At 53.7% G+C, this 17,222-nt stretch overlaps 1 protein-coding gene across 4 annotated transcripts; it reads right to left on the bottom strand.

Annotated features, from left to right (window-relative positions):
- Nucleotides 1-649: 649 nt before the first annotated feature.
- GAL3ST1 (galactose-3-O-sulfotransferase 1) lies at nucleotides 650-16,566 on the bottom strand. Of its 4 annotated transcripts, none has more exons than XM_059039487.2 (3): nucleotides 16,420-16,566; nucleotides 2,939-3,078; nucleotides 650-2,198 (listed from the first exon to the last, which is right to left on the bottom strand). In XM_059039487.2, exons 2-3 carry the CDS (start codon nucleotides 3,067-3,069, stop codon nucleotides 1,058-1,060), a joined length of 1,272 nt encoding a protein of 423 aa, XP_058895470.1. In that variant the 5' UTR covers nucleotides 3,070-3,078; nucleotides 16,420-16,566; the 3' UTR covers nucleotides 650-1,057. The 4 variants fall into 4 exon arrangements, with proteins under 4 accessions (XP_058895470.1, XP_058895468.1, XP_066870415.1 ...); XM_059039485.2 differs by having other exon boundaries at nucleotides 650-2,201; nucleotides 16,420-16,545; XM_067014314.1 differs by lacking the exon at nucleotides 16,420-16,566 and adding an exon at nucleotides 7,194-7,314 and having other exon boundaries at nucleotides 650-2,201.
- Nucleotides 16,567-17,222: the final 656 nt, after the last annotated feature.

Genomic DNA, 17,222 nt, shown 5'->3' with positions numbered 1-17,222 from the left:
TGGTTGCTCTCTGGACATGAGCTCCAGGAGGGTCTAAGCCAACTTGCTGACTGCCGTCTGCTCAGGGCCAGCTCAAGACTGGGGCGTATTACAGACATCTAATGAATATAAAATGTTTTTTGGATTAATTAAACTGAACTCCAGGGTAGAAGGGGAAAACCCAGGACTTAGGTAGGGTTAGAGCTCAAGCAGATGGTGAGGCAGCCTGGAGTGGTCAGTAGGGGAAAGGGGGCAGGCAGGGATGGGGTGAACAGACATTGGCTATGGAAAGGGTTTGGGGTGCCAGGGAGATGGCTTAGTACTGGGTCGGATACATCTTGCAACGTGACCTCAAGCATTTCCCTCCTGCTCTCAGAATGTCAATTCCCACATGTGTAATATGGGATGGTAATTGTGCCTACCTCAAAGGATTATTGTGAGGATTAATGAGATTGCACGAGGAACCGTTAGCCTGAGCCCTGGGCCTGCTGTTCACGGCTCCACCAAGTTCTCCCTACCTCCCTGTCACACACACACACACACACACACACACACACACACGCACACATGCACACACAATCTTCCAGGTCTTGGTAGCTCATGGGATCCCTTCAACCACACAGGGCTTCAGCATGTGACAGATACACACCAAACCCTGCCATACCACTGGGCTCGGCCCCACAGACACACTCAGGTGCCCACCATGCTCCCTTGGGGTCCCCCAATCCCCACCAGTCACCCCACACACACCAGGGCCCCGCCAGTCAGCACCACTGAGGCTGATTAACAAAAACGCATCAAATTCTTTTACTTCTGAAGTCTCCCCTTTATAGGGAGCCAGAAAATAGAACATTCTTTTTTGCAGGGAAGGGGATTTAATTTAAAAAACCAAAAACCAAAACCCAAAAAACTATAATTAGTCAAATACTGATCTCAGGCCCTGTGTGCGGTGGGCCCAGTCCTTGGCTGGTGGCTCCCCTGCAGCAGCCCCGCCTCACCCCAGGGGCTGGGGTGGCACCAGGAGGGCCGCGGGGGTAGGCCAGCGGGCCCCTGCCCAGCCCTCCTCCACGGGCGGGAGTCACCACTGCAGGAAGTCCCGTATGAGCTTCCAGAGCTTGGTGACCCACAGGTTGACGCCCAGGTCCATCAGGTACTGGATCTCGGGCGTGAGCATGCGCCGACAGAGCTGCGCGTGCCTCCGCCCAATGCTCTTCTTGAGGTTGTAGCCCAGGATGGATTTGGTGCCCAGCGGTTGCCAGGGCTGCATGGCCGAGTCCTGGATGGCGGTGGCGTCCACCGCGTGGCCGCCGTCGATGCAGATGCGGCGCATGCGCTCGTTGGCGCGCCGCAGGGCGGCCACCTCGCGGGCCATGCGCTCGCGCCCGAAGGCCTCCACCTTGCGCCAGAAGCTGACATTGAAGTGGTGGTAGAGGCGGGCGTCCAGCACGTTCCAGGCCGTGGCGCGCCGGTACAGCTCGCCGGAGAGGCGCGGCACTGCCGAGGCGCGGCGGGCATTGAGCTTGAAGTAGAGCACGTCCTCCAGCTCCCAGCACAGCAGGTCCTTGAGCAGCACCAGCGACTCGTCGAAATACTCCTGCAGGAGCACGAGGTGGAAGCGGCGCTCCACCTCCAGGATGTGCTCCTGCACCTGCGGGCTGCCGGGGTCCAGGTCGCTGTCGTAGCCCAGGTCGAAGAAGAGCAGGTTGCGGAGGTAGTGGGCGTTGTAGCCATGGGGGTCGTAGTACCGGTCTGGGTCCTGAAGGAACTCGGCCAGCTTGTCGCTGCCCGAGAGTTTCCACGTGAAGGGCACCACGGAGCCGAAGTAGTGGAAGGAGGACTCGAAGAGGCGGGCGGGGTCGCGGAGCACAGTGATGAAGGTGGCGTTGGGCGGCACCAGGCCCCGGACCTCGTCGTAGTGGAAGCGCATGTGGTTGCAGATGATGTTGAAGCAGGCCCCGGGCCGGTAGTCCTGCACCAGGCTGCGTGCGAAAAAGGCTGGGTAGTCGAAGTCGTTGCGGCCGTTGGGGAAGGCGAACTTGAGCCCGTGCTTCTGGCCAAAGCGGAACAGGATGTTGAGCAGCGTGCTGCTGGCCGTCTTGTGCGTCTTCATGAACACGATGTCGCGCCTCGGCTGGCAGCCTCCCGCCGAGCTGTTGGCCGGGGTCGGTGCCTCTGACTCACTCAGGGCTGGGGAGCAGGGTGCTGTGCCCTCGGGGGTCCTGCTGGGGATGGAGTGGTGGCAGAGCCTCAGGACTTAGCACCCTGGGCCCCACTACCCCAGGTCTGGAGAGCAGGCTGCTGGGGGTGGGGTGTGTGGCAGGGGACCCCAGGGACCAGATGGGCCTGCGTTCAGGCTGCAAGGCCTAGGTCAGTTGTTTGGCTTCTCTGGCCTTACTCTCCTCATCTGTGAAACGGGGACAATAAGCCTGTTCAATGTGTTGCTGTGAGGACAATAACACGTCTCATTCATGGCCACTGTGAAGTACATTTATCATGAATTAGCATTAGGTAGGACCACATGAAACTTTGCAGGCCGAAAATGGTCAGTTATTAGCAGTTTCCTCTAGTTCAACTTAATACCTCCCTGTGGGGAGGTGGGGTGGACTCATGGTTAGGAGCCAGGCTTGGAGGCAGACAGACCACAGCTTGAATCCAGGCCTGTGCCAGCTGTGTGCTCTTGGACAGGTCCTCCCCACCTCCTGGCCCCATTGGAGCCCACCGTGCAGACGGTGTTATTTGATTCTTATGCTCCATGTCAGGCTCTGTTACTATACCCACTTCACAGATGAGGACACTGAGGCCTAGGGTTCCACAGGGTGTTCTGCTCTCAGTGGGATTTCTGCCCTGCACATCATGATGCAGGGCACAGAGTGGCCACCCAGGAGGTAACCGTGATCACGGGGGCAGGAGCCAACCCTCCCCCACCCCCAGACCTTGGCTGCCCAGCAGGGCCACTCACGTGGAGGCCAGGCCAGTGTGCAATGGGGGGACGGCGTAGGAGTACAGCAGTAGCAGGAAGCTGGTGAAGAGTGCTCCCAGCACCAGCCCCTTGGCCATGGACTCCCAGCGCTTCTTCTGTGGCAGCAGCATCTCAGACACCTGTGGGGAGTACAGAGCAGGGAAAGCGTTAGGGGGTTGGCCCCAGGGAGCCCCCACCACCATCTCAGGCCTGGTTGGCTTGAGAGGCAGCCTTCAACATTGGGACCTGCCTTTGCCAGCTCTGTGGGCCCCCAGCAGGTCCAGACAGGGACAGAGAAGACACTGGGCTGCAGATGGACCTGCTGGGCAACGCCAATGCAAAGAGAGGCTAGGGAGTGTGGCAGGCAGAAGGTTCTGCTGCCTGGTTCGGTTTTAACTTTTTTTTTTTTTTTTTTGTGGTATGCGGGCCTCTCACTGACGCGCAGCCTTAGCGGCCATGGCTCACAGGCCCAGCCGCTCCGCGGCATGTGGGATCTTCCCAGACCAGGGCACGAACCCGTGTCCCCTGCATCAGCAGGCGGACTCTCAACCCCTGCGCCACCAGGGAAGCCCCGGTTTTAACTTTTAAGCTGAGTGGTGGGTACGTGGGTGTTCATTGGTTTATTTTTTACACCTTTTGGGGCTTCATAATGAAATCATGTTCCAAGTAAAAAGGAAAAGAAGACCCTTTCCCAGTGCTCTGTCCCCCCAGGCCTGGGGCCAGGTTTGTCTACGGGGAGGGGCCTGGGCCTGAATCCCTCACCTTTCAGAAGGCCCAGCCAGCCCACCTGTCCCCCGTGCCACCCTTCCCAGCTGCCCAGTGAGAGGCCAAGGCTCCTCATCTCTCCTTACTGGCCCCTGTGCCCATGGGGTCTGTAGGGGAGCCAGATGGAGAAACTGAGGCTCAGAGAGAGGAAGGAGAGGGCTCAGATCACACAGTCAGCCCAGCCTCTGCCCACATGCCCATCTTTCCTCCAACTGCCGGCAGGCAGGGTTAACTGGGTAAGTATGAATTTCAGATAAACAACAAACAGGGACTTCCCTGGTGGCGCAGTGGTAAAGAATCCGCCTGCCAATGCAGGGGACACGGGTTCGAGCACTAGTCTGAGAAGATCCCACATGCTACAGAGCAACTAAGCCTGTGCACCACAACTACTGAGCCCGTGTGCCACAACTACTGAAGCCCGCGTGCCTGGAGCCCATGCTCCGCAACAAGAGAAGCCACCGCAATGAGAAGCCCGCGCACCACAATGAAGAGTAGACCCTGCTCATGCAACCAGAGAAAGCCCACGTGCAGCAACAAAGACCCAACGCAGCCAAAGATAAATAAATAAATATAATTTAAAAATAAAACAACAAATAAAACATTTTTTAGTATACACGTGTCCCAAATATTGCCAGGGATATAGTTATACTAAAAATTATTCAGTATGTCTCTGAATATCAAATTTAACTAGATGTCCTGGTTTTTTTGTTTGTTTTCAGTTTTGGGGGTAGTAGGTTTTAGGTCTAACTGTGGCGACCCTGTCGGCAGGGGGCTGAGGCCTGATCTGTAATGGGGGCAGTTCAGGCTAAGCCATGGGGGGTCCAGGAGAGAGCTGGGACTTGGGAGCCTTCCCACTACCCCTTAGCTGCAAAGCCAAGGTCCAAAACTTTCCACTGCTGCTGTGGTGCATGCTGCACTAGGCCCTGGGCCCCAGAGGCCAAGAGAGATCATGTGTGCTGCCCCGTGATCACACGCATGGCACGTCACCACTGACCCTGCGGCCAGAGGTCAGCCAGTCAACCTGGAGGAGGACCCCATGTAATTTCCCCTGGAAAAGTGACCAGAGGCACCCACAAACCTTTCCCAGAGAATGGGTACTCCGGGTCTGCCTGACCAGTCCCTGAGTTTTCCGCTTCTCATCTAGAAAGTTGTCCCCACAGGAAAGGACATGAAGAAGAAATTTGCAGAGGAAGGAACTATATAAGAGGGAATTTGGCTTTCCTGGTGACAATGACATATCTCTGTTCACTCTTAGGTGGTCAAGGTGGACAGGGTCAAGGGTGGACGAGAGTGTGAGAGAGTTTCCGGTACTCCTATCACAGGAGGAAGGTACAAGCTCTTCCAATTCCAACTACTCTGCAAAAACACTTGGGCAAAGTCACCCATGCAAGGGTGTTCATAGCGGTTTGGTCAGAAAAAAGTTAGAAACAACCTCAGTGTCCATCAGCAGGGCACCTGTTCTACAAACCAAAGCCCCTTCCCAGATGGAGGCATCTGTACCCACTTAACAAAAAAAAAAAGGAAAAGAAAAAGAAACAAGGTGGAGCTGAGTGGACTGGCTCGAAAACACACCATGATCTACTAATATGGAAAAAGAAAGTTCTGGAACATTATGCCCCCAAATCCATATAGGCGATAGGTAAATATACATAGGCCCAGAAAGAAACCAGTGTAGGGGCATATTCTAAGTTTTAACAGTGGTATTCTCTGCGTAGCTGGGGGAGGGGTATAAAAGGTAATCGTTTTCTATATTATGCATTTCTGTAAGGGCTGCATTTTTTTTAAGGAGCATATATTATTTTTAATCAGAAAAAGGCAATTACATGCATTTACTATGTTTAAATAATAGATAAAGCTTGCGAAGTGGGGAAAGTCAGCTAGCGAAGGTCTGGACACAAAGAGGCCTCAGGAGAGGGGAGGGGCCAACCTGGAAGCCCCGGGCCTGTGTTTCAATCACAGGAACCCCTTTGAGCCTCAGTTTCTCATCTGTTAAGTGGGGAAGCTGGTAGTGCTGGCTTTTCCTGAGACGGGGCTGGCAAAACGACTAGCGCATAGTTATCGCTCAAAGAGCATGGGGACCTGCTCCGGGTTCCTGTCTTTGTCGCCCTCTGGGTGGGCTCTCCCTGAACAAGGAGTGGCTGCCCCTGACCCCGACCAAGCACAAACCTGCCCCCTGCCTCAAGTGACCCCACCAGCCTCCTGTTCCTCAGGGGTCCCAGGAAATATCAGGACAGAGCCCTGGGCCAGGCCAGAGCCTCAGATGTGAGCCCCAACCCTGAGTTGGGCCCTGGGCTTCGGTTTCTCTGACTTTAAAACGGGGAGGGGTCCGGATGGCTGCCCTCTAAAAAACCCCGGGGCCCACCCCTGCCCCAGGAGCCCCACTCACCAGGGCACTTTCAGGAACTCTGGGAGGTGGCTGGCAAGGCTCTGGGTGCAGGTCAGGCAGCAGGGGGCAGACCAGCCTCCCAGGACAACCAATCAGGCTCTGCCTGGCCCCGCCCAGGACCGCCCCCTCTACCCCCATCCCTGCTTCCCTCATTCATTTGTTTATTCCCCCACTTTGGCTTCCTCAAAACCAGCTGGGCCCTGCCCTGCTAGGTGCCGGGTTCTGGGCCCTTTCTACCCTCTGGTTTCACTTTTGAGCCCTGCTATGAGCCAGGCCCTGGGATGGGGTCTCCTCCAGAGAATCTCACTGACTCCACCCAGCTATCCTGGGAGGCAGACCCCACTGTCACATCCATTTTGCAGATGGGGAAACCATCTGCTTTGGGAGGTGACGTGACTTGCCCAGGGTCTCAAGGCAGCGAGCGGGCAGGGCTGGGATTTGAGTTCAGGTCTGTTGGCCTGCAATGTGCATCTTCCCGTTTGTCCATGCCTGGCATGTCCCAGGCCCAGCCCAAGCCCATGGGAAGGAGGGTGTGCACAGCTGGATGTCCCATCACAGAAGGCTGAGGCTTGCAGGCAGCTGACGGTCCCAGGTCTAAGTCCATGGGATACCAAGGACAATCTCCACCTGGCCTGAGCCTTATGGCCTGTAGCCTGGAAGACAGTGCAGCAGGGAGGCTGAGGCTCAGAAACGGCAGAGCCACCATCAAGGTCACACAGTGCAGCAGTAGCAAAGACAGGGCCAGAACCTGAGTCTCTTTCCTCTGCTATGGTGGTGACAGTCCCAGGCACTCAGGGCAGACCATCCCCCCTCCCTAGCCCACCCTATCTATTCCTCTCCTTCTGGGTTACCCTAGCCACATCATCCTCCATCTGTGCCAACGGCTGGCTCCAGGCCAGGCCCAGCAATCCTCCTGTTTGGCTGGACCAGCACACTCCAGGGAACAAAGGAGAAACAGGACTCATCCCCCACAGCATGCACACGGGGAAACCGAGCCCGGGATGGTGAACCTTCTAGCCTAGAGCATCACCAGGCAGGCCTCAGTCCCAGGGTTTCCTGCTCCCCCCAGGGGCCCGTGTGCGGGGCAGAGGAAGACACACTCACCTCCGGCCGTGTCTGGATGCCCCTTTTCTCTCCCTGACTGAGCCACATCTGACTCCCAGGCTGCCTCTGCGGTCACTGGGAAACAGGAACGCTCCAATGACACCCAGGAGTGTGCTGGCTGGCTCCCTCATGCTCTAGTGGGTGTGAATATTCATGAGTTCCCTCCCTGGGGAGAGCAGGTGGCATGTCCCTGTACCCTGCAGGTGCTGCCCTGGCCCTCTGCCCCCTCAGTGGTCCCCAACCCTCTCTGGACCTCAGCAGCCAGGCAGCTCCTTCATCCAAGGGCTCAGCAAGGTCCCTGGCGTCCTTGGGACAAGGACAAGCAGCCGCAGAGCCCGGCAGAGAGCCTGGGACCGGCTTGAAGGCCACAGGAGGGACAGGGAGGCAGGTGAGTTTGGGGAAGCTAATTTCTCCTCCAATCACATCTCATTTAAGTCTCACAGCTACCCTATGAGTCAAGTACCACTGTTAGCCACTCCCCAGGTAAAGATACCAAGGCTCAGAGAGGTGAACTCACCAGTCCAAGGTCACACAGTCAGCAAAGAGCAGACAGAACCAGAGTCAAAACAGGGACTTACCAAACTCTAGGGCTTAAAGATGCCAAGACACAACCTGAGACCAAGGTTTGTCTAAAATCTTTGGGAGCCCAGAGAGCAAGCAACTCAACCTGGTAGCCCCCCTAGAGGAAGAGTACCTGACCAGGGCTGGGAGGTACTGAGTCTGATGAGATTCCACCTCTCTGACCTCCAAATCCTTCATCAAAGAAGTACAGTATGGAATCCTGCCTGTCCTGCCTCCACCCTGTGTGAGGGATGGTGGCACAGGACACCCTGGACCAGCCTTGAGGGATTTGGGCCGATCAGAGATGCTGATCCTTCCCAAGGTCTCCGTAGGAAGAGGCAGTTAGGGGCCAGAGGCCCTCAGGCTCAGCCCAGGAACTGGAATCTCTCGCATCCTGTTCTTAGCTGGGTTCAGGTCTGTTCTCGCTCAGCCTTACCCATGGACAGAGGGAGCCCAGAAAAGCCCCCTGCATCCTTCCGTCAGCACTGATGTCCAGAGCTCCCACCATGGCCCGTGTGTGGGGCTCTAGGGACCCAGGTATCACCATCAGTTATTAATAATCACTACTGTGACGGTCATTTATCCCACATCGAGCACTTTCTTTTTTTTTTTTTTTTGCGGTACGCGGGCCTCTCACTGTCGTTGCCTCTCTCGTTGCGGAGCACAGGCTCCGGACGCGCAGGCTCAGCAGCCACGGCTCACGGGCCCAGCCGCTCTGTGGCACGTGGGATCTTCCCAGACCGGGGCACGAACCCGTATCCCCTGCATCAGCAGGTGGACTCTCAACCACTGCGCCACCAGGGAAGCCCTACATCGAGCACTTTCATAGGACGAGCAGCTGCCAGTCACTCCCAAGGACCAGCAGGCGTCTGACAGTGTGCTCTGAATGCTCTTTCCCCCAAAGCCCCACCCAGCCGGGAAGCAGCCCGGCAAGTACCCATAAAACAGGGGTGGCCCAGAGTCCTGATCTCCCTGAGTGCTGAACCAGGTCCAGGGCACAGGATAGAGATGTTTTATCTTTTCTGGGCTGAGCTAGCTTGAAGATGGATGCATGGGCGAAAGTCGGGGCAGAGCTGGCATCAAATAGCAGACATGCTGGTTTATGAGCGTGGACTCTGGACCACAGTCCAGTCCTGTGCTCAGGATTTCCCATGCATCAGGCACCCTCATAATCTTTGCAGGGAACCCTTTAGATCCCCCACTTTATTGTAGATGAGGAAGCTGAGGCACAAGGAGGGGAAGTGACAAGCCCAGTGTCACACAGGGGTAAGAACCTCGTCCAGGTAGGAGTGGAGTGAAAGCTTTTGAGCAAGAGGTGAGATCTTGAGAAGAGTGGGAAGCTAGTAAAGAAGAGCCACGTAAATATTTTATTGACACACATATATATCTGTAACAGTAATATATAGTTTTGAAAAAATTAAACATTGAAAGTTTCATATTTCTAAATATTGTTTTTGTCATAGTGGATCAAGGCCAACAATAAGGAAAAATCTATTTGTTACTTCTGCTCTTAATATTTCTTTCGGGAATTTGATCTTTGATCACTTCCTTTCCTCTTTGACAACAACTAGAGTAGTCTAGTAGGCAATGCATACATTGCATTGTATACATTTTATTCAATTAATTTGAGTCAACTGATTTTCATACAGTTCTTTATTAGCTGGCCTTTGGGGTTAGACTTCCACAAGCACTAATGGTACAAAAACTTCATTTTAGAATGGCAAATGATCATCTAATAAGAGTTTTGCTAGGAAATTAGAGGAATGCTAGAGGATGCCTAAGGAACATTCTGACCCAGTTACGCTCAAAGTGAGAAGTAGAATATAAGATAAACTGGCAAAGATAGAGGGAAATTTCAATGTAGCACAACATAGGCTTTTATTTTTTTATTATATATTCATTTACATCCAGAAAAATGAAGATGAAATTCTAAGGATGCAAATGCATACTAATGCTCTAATCCTATTGTCAACACCAATTAATTTTGTATGCAATTTTTCTTCCAGAAATTTATACTTCCTCTCCCATAAAATTAGTCTAGAGGCTGGACAAGTTACTAGTAACTAGTTTTTCAATTATGATAAGTGACCCATAGCCTAAAACTGGCTATAATACAGACATAACACTCTGAACAGCTTCCTATACACTACCAGTTGTAAGGCTTTGTACAGATATGCCTTACCATCTTACAGACATTCAGTTTTAAAATGTAAATGGTACAGGATATTGATAAACCAATTAGTGCTGATGCAAAGCAAATTCCTCTTTTATCTCAATTACAACATGATAATAGTTCAAGATAGTTTAAGTCTGAGACAAGGGCAACTCAATAAAACAACAGCATCTTGATACAGTAAAGAGGAAAATGTGACTCAATTACTGTTTTAAAAAATATCTCAAGAACTTTGGCTCTTTTCATTGCTTTTATCAAAAGCTATGATATAAAACACTACCCTGATTTTTTACATATTTAGTAAGCAGTTTGGGGAAGTATGAAGAAAACACCTCAATAAAAGCATTTTCTAAAGTAAGAAATGTTTGGGATTAGAAGATGCAAACTATTATATATAGAATGGATAAACAACAAGGTCCTACTGTATAGCACAGGGAACTATATTCAATATCCTGTAATAAACCACAATGGAAAAAGAATATATATATATATGTGTGTGTATGTATAACTGAATCACTTTGCTGTACACCAGAAACTCACACGACATTGTAAATCAACTATACTTCAATAAAATAAATTTAAAAAAAGAAAAGAAGAGCCACGTGAAGCCAAGCTTTCCAGAGTGGGAGTGTTGATTGCAGAACCTGCACCTCCAGCCCTGCCAGAGGGGTCTCTTCCCCCAGTGTCAGTGACGTCGGCCCCGGCTGGTTCTGCCCCCACCGGAAAAAGATTGTTGTAATTATAAAAGCAGCACATGCTCAATGAAAAAAAGTTCAGACAATTACAGAAAAATATAAAGAGGACAGTGAAAAGAGCTCCATCCCCAGAGGGCAGCACCCTTAAAGCTTCGGCACAAGCATCCTCACATTTTTTCTGTCTATCCATAGAGGCAATAGGAGGGGTCTCTGTTGGGGAGCACATTTTGTTTTTTTCACATATCAATAGATTGTGGACATCGTTTTGTGATCACAATGAGTTTTAAATTGATCTGTTCTGCAGGTATTTACTGAGCACCTGCACTGTGCCCAGAACTGGGGTGCATGATGCCCGGTGCACGGAGCTCGGGCCCTCAGTGCTGGACGTGAGAGAGGAGCAAGCTGACAGCTGCGGATGCTGTGATAGAGGACACACTGGCAGGGCTTCCTGGAGCACAGAGAAAGCACGTGATCCAGCCTGGAGGCGGGAGGAGAGTGGCCAGGGAGACTTGCTAGGGTAGGGGCCCCCCCGCGGCAGAAGCTACAGTGTGTTTTCCAATTTCCAAAGGCAGTTAGTTCCCTTTCTCCCTGGGTACGTGGCTAAACTACATTTCCCATCCTCCCTTGCAGTTCAGTGTCCTCATGTGACTGAATTCTGGCCAGTGGAATATGAGCAGAATGAGAGCTGATGGGGTTAAGTGGTCAGATCTTCTCTGCGGTCTCCTTTCCCACTTGCTGGATGAATGCCGGGGGGTCTCTAAGGATCTGGAGGTGGGCAGGGCCATGAGATGGGAGGAACCTGGGTCTCTGCATCCCTGCTCACCAAATAACTGATTGGATTCAGGAAAATGACAACTAAACTGCCATTATGTTAAGCCTTTTAAAACTTGGGGCTTATCTGTTACAACAGCTAGCATTAACTAACGCGTCTGTTACCCTAGAATAAGCAGGCAAAGAGAAAAGCATGTGCAAAGGCCCAGGACAATTGAAAAACTAACAAATATTCAACCTGGTTGGGAGTGTCCAGTATGTGTGCATGTCAGAGGTTGGGTGGGCAAAGGAGATTAGCAGCACAGCCAGAAAGGGGGCAGGGGCAGGCAGGACATTCAGGGCCTCAGGAAACATGCTAAGGAATCTGGCTTGTATCCTGTCAGCAGTGGGGAGCCCTGGGAGGGTCTTCAGAAGAAGAGTGAGGAGATGGGCTTCCCATCAGGCTGCTGGATAAAGAATGAACTGTAGGGGTGGGAAGGAGCGGGAGAAGCAGGCACATCTAGATGGTGGCTGTTACAGCTGTCCAGGTGTGAAGGGACATGGACCAAGGAGAAGTCTGGGAACGGACTGGAACCATCTGTAGGTCATGGCATGGACAGCATTTGGTGGGTGACAGGGTGTGGAGAAGGGGAGGAAAGAATCCCTGCTGGGGTGACTGGCTGGCTGGGAGTGGAGCTAGTCCCTGAGTTAGGGGAGGCTATGAGAGGGGCAAGTTTAGTATTGGGGTTAGAGGGACAGCGTCGGTTTCAGTTTAGGACACATTGAGTCTGGGGGATATGTGGGATGCCCGTAGAATGTGCAAAGAGCAGGAGGAGCCCCTGCTTAGAGCACAGGCGATCTCGAGGGAGAGAGGTTGGGGACCATGTGCACAGAGGTGGGAATTGAGGCCAGAGGAGGAGATGGAATCATCAGGGAAAGGGTGAGGAAGGAGAAGACCCCTGCACTTATGGGAACAGGGAGGGAAAGAGCCCCACAAGGAGATAAAGGGCCTCCAAAGACATCGGCTGCAGAACATTCTGTGGAACCACTGCTCCTGTGAACCATTCCCTGACTGATGGGCATCCATGCTGTTTGTTCAGTGCACACACATAGGAACAGGACTCTGGCAGAGAAGGTGGTGGAGTGAGGGTGTCCTAGGGCTGTTTCCTGTGGCTGGAAGGGAATCTTACGGGGACAATGGAGGAGACTTTAAGAATAGAGCAGAAAGACTCTCCCTACAGTGCTTAGAATGCATATTTGACAGCAACTGTTATAGCTCTAAAAGTGCCTGTCCTCAGACCCAGCACTTCTACCTGTGGGAATTTGTTCAAAGAAGAAAATCTCTTGTTAGAGATCTGAGACAGAGCACAAAGATGTTCATTGTAGTATTATTTAGCGAAGGGGAATAATGGAAACAACCTAAGTGTCCAACAAGAGGATATGGTTAAAAATATGTGACATTCATCCAAATGGTCTAATATGTCCTCATTAAAATGATGTCCATAATACATAATGAAGTAAAACAACACATATATACACACATATATGTACACACATACACACACATAAATATATACTTACACACATATAATTTTGTTTTACAAAGAGTCTGTATTACTTTGGAAAAAATTAAAAATAACGACGTTTCCATTTTGAAAAATTGCAGTCTGGCTGGAGGAGGAGGGAACCATGGCTAGTCTGAACCATGCCCCACCTTGTTGTGTGACCATGGCAGGCATGCTGCCCTCTCTGAACCTCAGTGTCCTAAAATGGGGAAGAGGCAGCAAGGGTCTGGGACAAAGAAGAAGCTGGAAAGTGTGAGCTGCACAGTTGAAGTTGCAGATGGAGAGGTTGGCCCTCCATCCCGGAGCGCTGGGGGACTGACTTGCAAGAATCTGGAGGCTTCCTCCCTCTGAGACCCTCTGGAGGGGATGCTGGAGTAGAGATGGAGAGGATCTCCCGAGGAGCACTTCAGCTTTCGGGACAACCTCCAAACTTGTCAAGGAGCCCTGACATCTTGTTCCTACTGTCCCCTTGGCTGGGGGAAAGGCTGCAGCTGGGTACCAGGCCTGGCAGCTGATTAAAAGGGCAATGTTCTTTGATGGCTCAGAAAACTTTTTGATCTTGTGGGGTCAATCACCTATTTCCATGGTTCCAAATGGCAACCACACAGACATGCTTAGTGTCACCTGCTAGCTCATGTGACGGCAGGGACACTGAGGCTCAGAACTACGAGCAAGCCCACAGGTCTTGCCTCGCTGCTTTGTCCAGGCAAAATCACCACCCCTCCTGATGGCAGATTTGAGTTGCCCCAAAGTAGCTCTAACTGGACAGTGGCAAAACACATGTTAAGCAAGTAGTCAGTCTCTTCTTTATTAGCTTCAAAATCACCGAGAGGGGGCCTCCCTGGTGGTGGCGCAGTGGTTGAGGGTCCACCTGCTGATGCAGGGGACACGGGTTTGTGCCTCGGTCCGGGAAGATCCCACATGCCACGGAGCGGCTGGGCCCGTGAGCCATGGCCGCTGAGCCTGCGAGTCCGGAGCCTGTGCTCCGCAATGGGAGAGGCCACAACAGTGAGAGGCCCGCATACAGAAAAAAAAAAAAAAAAAAATCACTGAGAACCAACCCCTCAGGTGAGTATGTGAGAGTTGGTAGTATCATTCTCCATACCTTCTAGCATGACAAATGTTTTTTAAAGGGATATCATGCACTTGTTTGCATAAAAATATGTAAAATATAAAGGTTTTTTAAAAGGTGCTGAGCACTTGCTATGCACAATGCCCTGGATCTGCCCGCCCGCCTCGCTAATCCTGGAGAGGTCTGCCTATAAATCCCAGCTCCCCAGCTGGGCGACCTTGGGCAGGTGACCTCCCCTCTCTGAGCCTTGGTTTCCTAACAAATGGGGATACTTCAACCTTCTCACGGGTTTGCTCTGAGGATCAAACGGGATGAGGCATAAGGAGCCCTTTGCACACACCTTGGGTTATTATCATGACCCTTCTAGATCCACCTGGCAGGAGAGGCAGGACCCACCAGTACCATCTCCTGGAGGGCCAACCTCCCCATCCACGCACCCATACTTCCCATGCTCCAGACCCAAAGTCCCTGACTCCCAGATTTCACATCTGAGAAAATCAAGGCACAGAGAGGGAAGGACTTGCCTAGGGTCCCATGGCAAGTCTGGGCACCACTGGGATCAGATCTGGGGGGTGCCCAAGCCACACCCCATCTCTGCCCTGGGGCTGGCAGGTAGGAAAGCATGTTTCCTCTGGAAACCCACTTCCTCTGAACCATCACTCCTCACCTGGCTATTCCCCTGACCCCAGCCCGCTGACCCCCATGGACGCTCTGCTCCATCCTGCCCTCCTTGTCTGGAGTAGGACAGGGCTCCTAAACAGGGATGGCCCATATTCTTTGCTCAGTCTGAGGGAAGCAAGAAGCCCTTCACAAGCCTGTTGCCATGCCTGGAATTCCAACATCTGTGTATGGTTCTCCCAGGTTAATCATTGCCTCTTTCACTAGGGTGACACAATTAGTCCCTTAAAGCCTAGAGGGAAGGACACACTCCTCCCTTGCTGGATTGGACCCATGCCCTCAAATATCAGACCCATGCGCATCAGACAAGGGGATGCACAGGAGGCAGGGGTGCTTCTTTGTCCACAGGGATTCCTTCAGGCAGGGCTCTGCCCAAGTGAGAAGCAGGGAGGAAACAGTCCGAGGTGGCAGCTGGGAACAGGGCTCCGTTGTCTCTGCTCCCAGGGTAGCAGCCTGCCCACCCCCCGAGTGTCAGGCAGAGCTGGGAGCTAGGGAGGCAAGGGGGGAGGGGTCCTGAGCTGGGGGCTGGGGGCAGCCATGGAAGGTCTAAGAGGTTAGGACCCCAGAAGGGCAGACAGATCTTGAGCAAGGCTGGGGTCCTGAAATGGGGACTCCGGAAGGTCACTGAATTTGAAGTCAGTTTAGCCACATTTGAACTATGTGACCTTGGGCAAGTCACCGAATCCCCCTGAACCTCAGTTTCCCCCCTTGGATAATAGGGTTAGTAACAATGCCTCCTCTGAGGGGCAAGGGACAATGCAGCAGCATATGGGCTGCTCCAGCTCAGGCCTGCCCACGGCCTTACCGTCTCTGGGTCTTAGGTCACACTCTTTGTAAAGGCAGAGGTTGGATTCTCCCATCTGGACTGTCCTCCTGAGGATTTCCATGGCACCTGTCACCAGGGCAACCCAGGTGATCAGGTGTCAGGCCTGCCGCCCTCTCTCCCTCCCTCCCACTGGTGTGGGTTACTGCAGCCAGATGTGTGCCCATCACCTCTCCTGCTCTAGGCAGGTGGGAGGGAGTCCCCGCTGGAAAGGAACCACAGCCTTGCTCTGTAATGTTACCAAAGCACCTTGGCTTGGCACCAATGGGGGAAGACCAAGCTGGACCCCCTTTCTGAGCACTGGTCCAGGGAACAAGGGAACTGTTGGGTTACCTATGGGGCCATTCCTGGATACCAGAGTTTATCCCATTCCCACAAGCCTTTCCTTGGTGGCCTTGCCCCCTAAGTGGTGGAGGACAGGGCCTTCCCCAGGCAGAGGGGATCCATATTTTACCCTGATGCCCAGCGCCTGCTCTGACGGCCCCTCTTCTGGGGAAGGCTGGCGGGAAAAGGGAAGATCCCTGCCCCTCCTCCCCCAGGGCTCTGGCACCATGTCCAAGATTAATGATTAATGAACTCCCAGTTCCAGCCCAGCTCCAGCCCCACCCACCCCAAGTCCAAGAACTGGGTAAACCCTGGAAATGGGACCCTGGGGAAGAAACCAAGGGCCGGGCGAGCACCAACCCGCGCCCCCCCCACCCCCACCCAGGCCCCAGCCTTCCCACCCTTTGTCAGCCAGGACAGGTGCCTGGGCCCTGAAGCGGTAGTGTAGCACTCCCTCACCACTCAGGTCTAGAGTCTGGCGTGCGCAGCCCCAGTTCCGGGCATAGGAGGCGCGGGCCTGGACCCCAGGGGGTAGACTGAGGCAGGGCGCAATCTGGTGATGGGTACTGGGCCCCCAGGACGTACCTTGTCCCCGTCCTTCTCGGCCTTGGCGTGCAGGCTCGGCCCCGGGCCGCGCCGCCCGGGCGCTTACTAAGGCGGCGGGGCGTACCCGCCGGGTCCCCCAGCTCGGCCGGGCCTGGACCATGCTCCCGCCCCCGCCGCCGCCGCACCCTCTCCGGCCAGGTGCTGCCGCCAGCCTGGCCCGGCCCCCCCGGTGCCGCGGCCAATGGGCGCCCCGGGCCCCGGCCCCCTCCCCTCCCCTCCGCGCCCGCCCGGGTCGCACAGAAGCCGCATTCAGCGCGCCGGGGCGCAGCGTCGCGCCCCCGCCGCTGACCCAACAAGGCGCGTTTGTCTCCGATGTGCCAACGGGGCCATTGTCCTGCTGCTGGACCCTGAGGCTCGGCCGAGCTCCCAGCTCCGTAGAGGATTCGAGAGTGCCTGGGAAACGGGGTGGCGTGGTGATGGTGAGGGCAGCCCAGCTCTGGGAAAAAGGAGGAGGCTACACAAGCTGCTTAACTTTATTCAGTGAAAGATATGGCCTCTGGCTCTAAAGTCAGTGCAAACTGGGGACACATTTTTGGCATCTGAAATGTGGATGAGAGGGGTAGGGGTGGTCACACCACTGGGAGGTCTCAGCTGACGCCCCCCCTCTCCAAGGTGCCCATCACTGAGCACAGTGCCATCAGGATGCAGGTGCCGCGTTCAGGATCTGACTCTCCAGTCCCAGGCTTCCCTCCTTCACCCCAGAGGAGCAGGCCCAAGGATGGGGATTAGTGCCTGCCTGGAGCTGAGAATGCTCAGTTCCAGCTGTGGGCAGTGCAAAACCA

Source organism: Kogia breviceps, chromosome 15, assembly GCF_026419965.1.
Source record: "Kogia breviceps isolate mKogBre1 chromosome 15, mKogBre1 haplotype 1, whole genome shotgun sequence".
In the NCBI taxonomy this organism is placed as follows: domain Eukaryota; kingdom Metazoa; phylum Chordata; class Mammalia; order Artiodactyla; family Physeteridae; genus Kogia; species Kogia breviceps.
The sequence above is the reverse complement of the archived record's forward strand: the minus strand, read 5'-3'. Positions and strand labels throughout refer to the sequence as shown.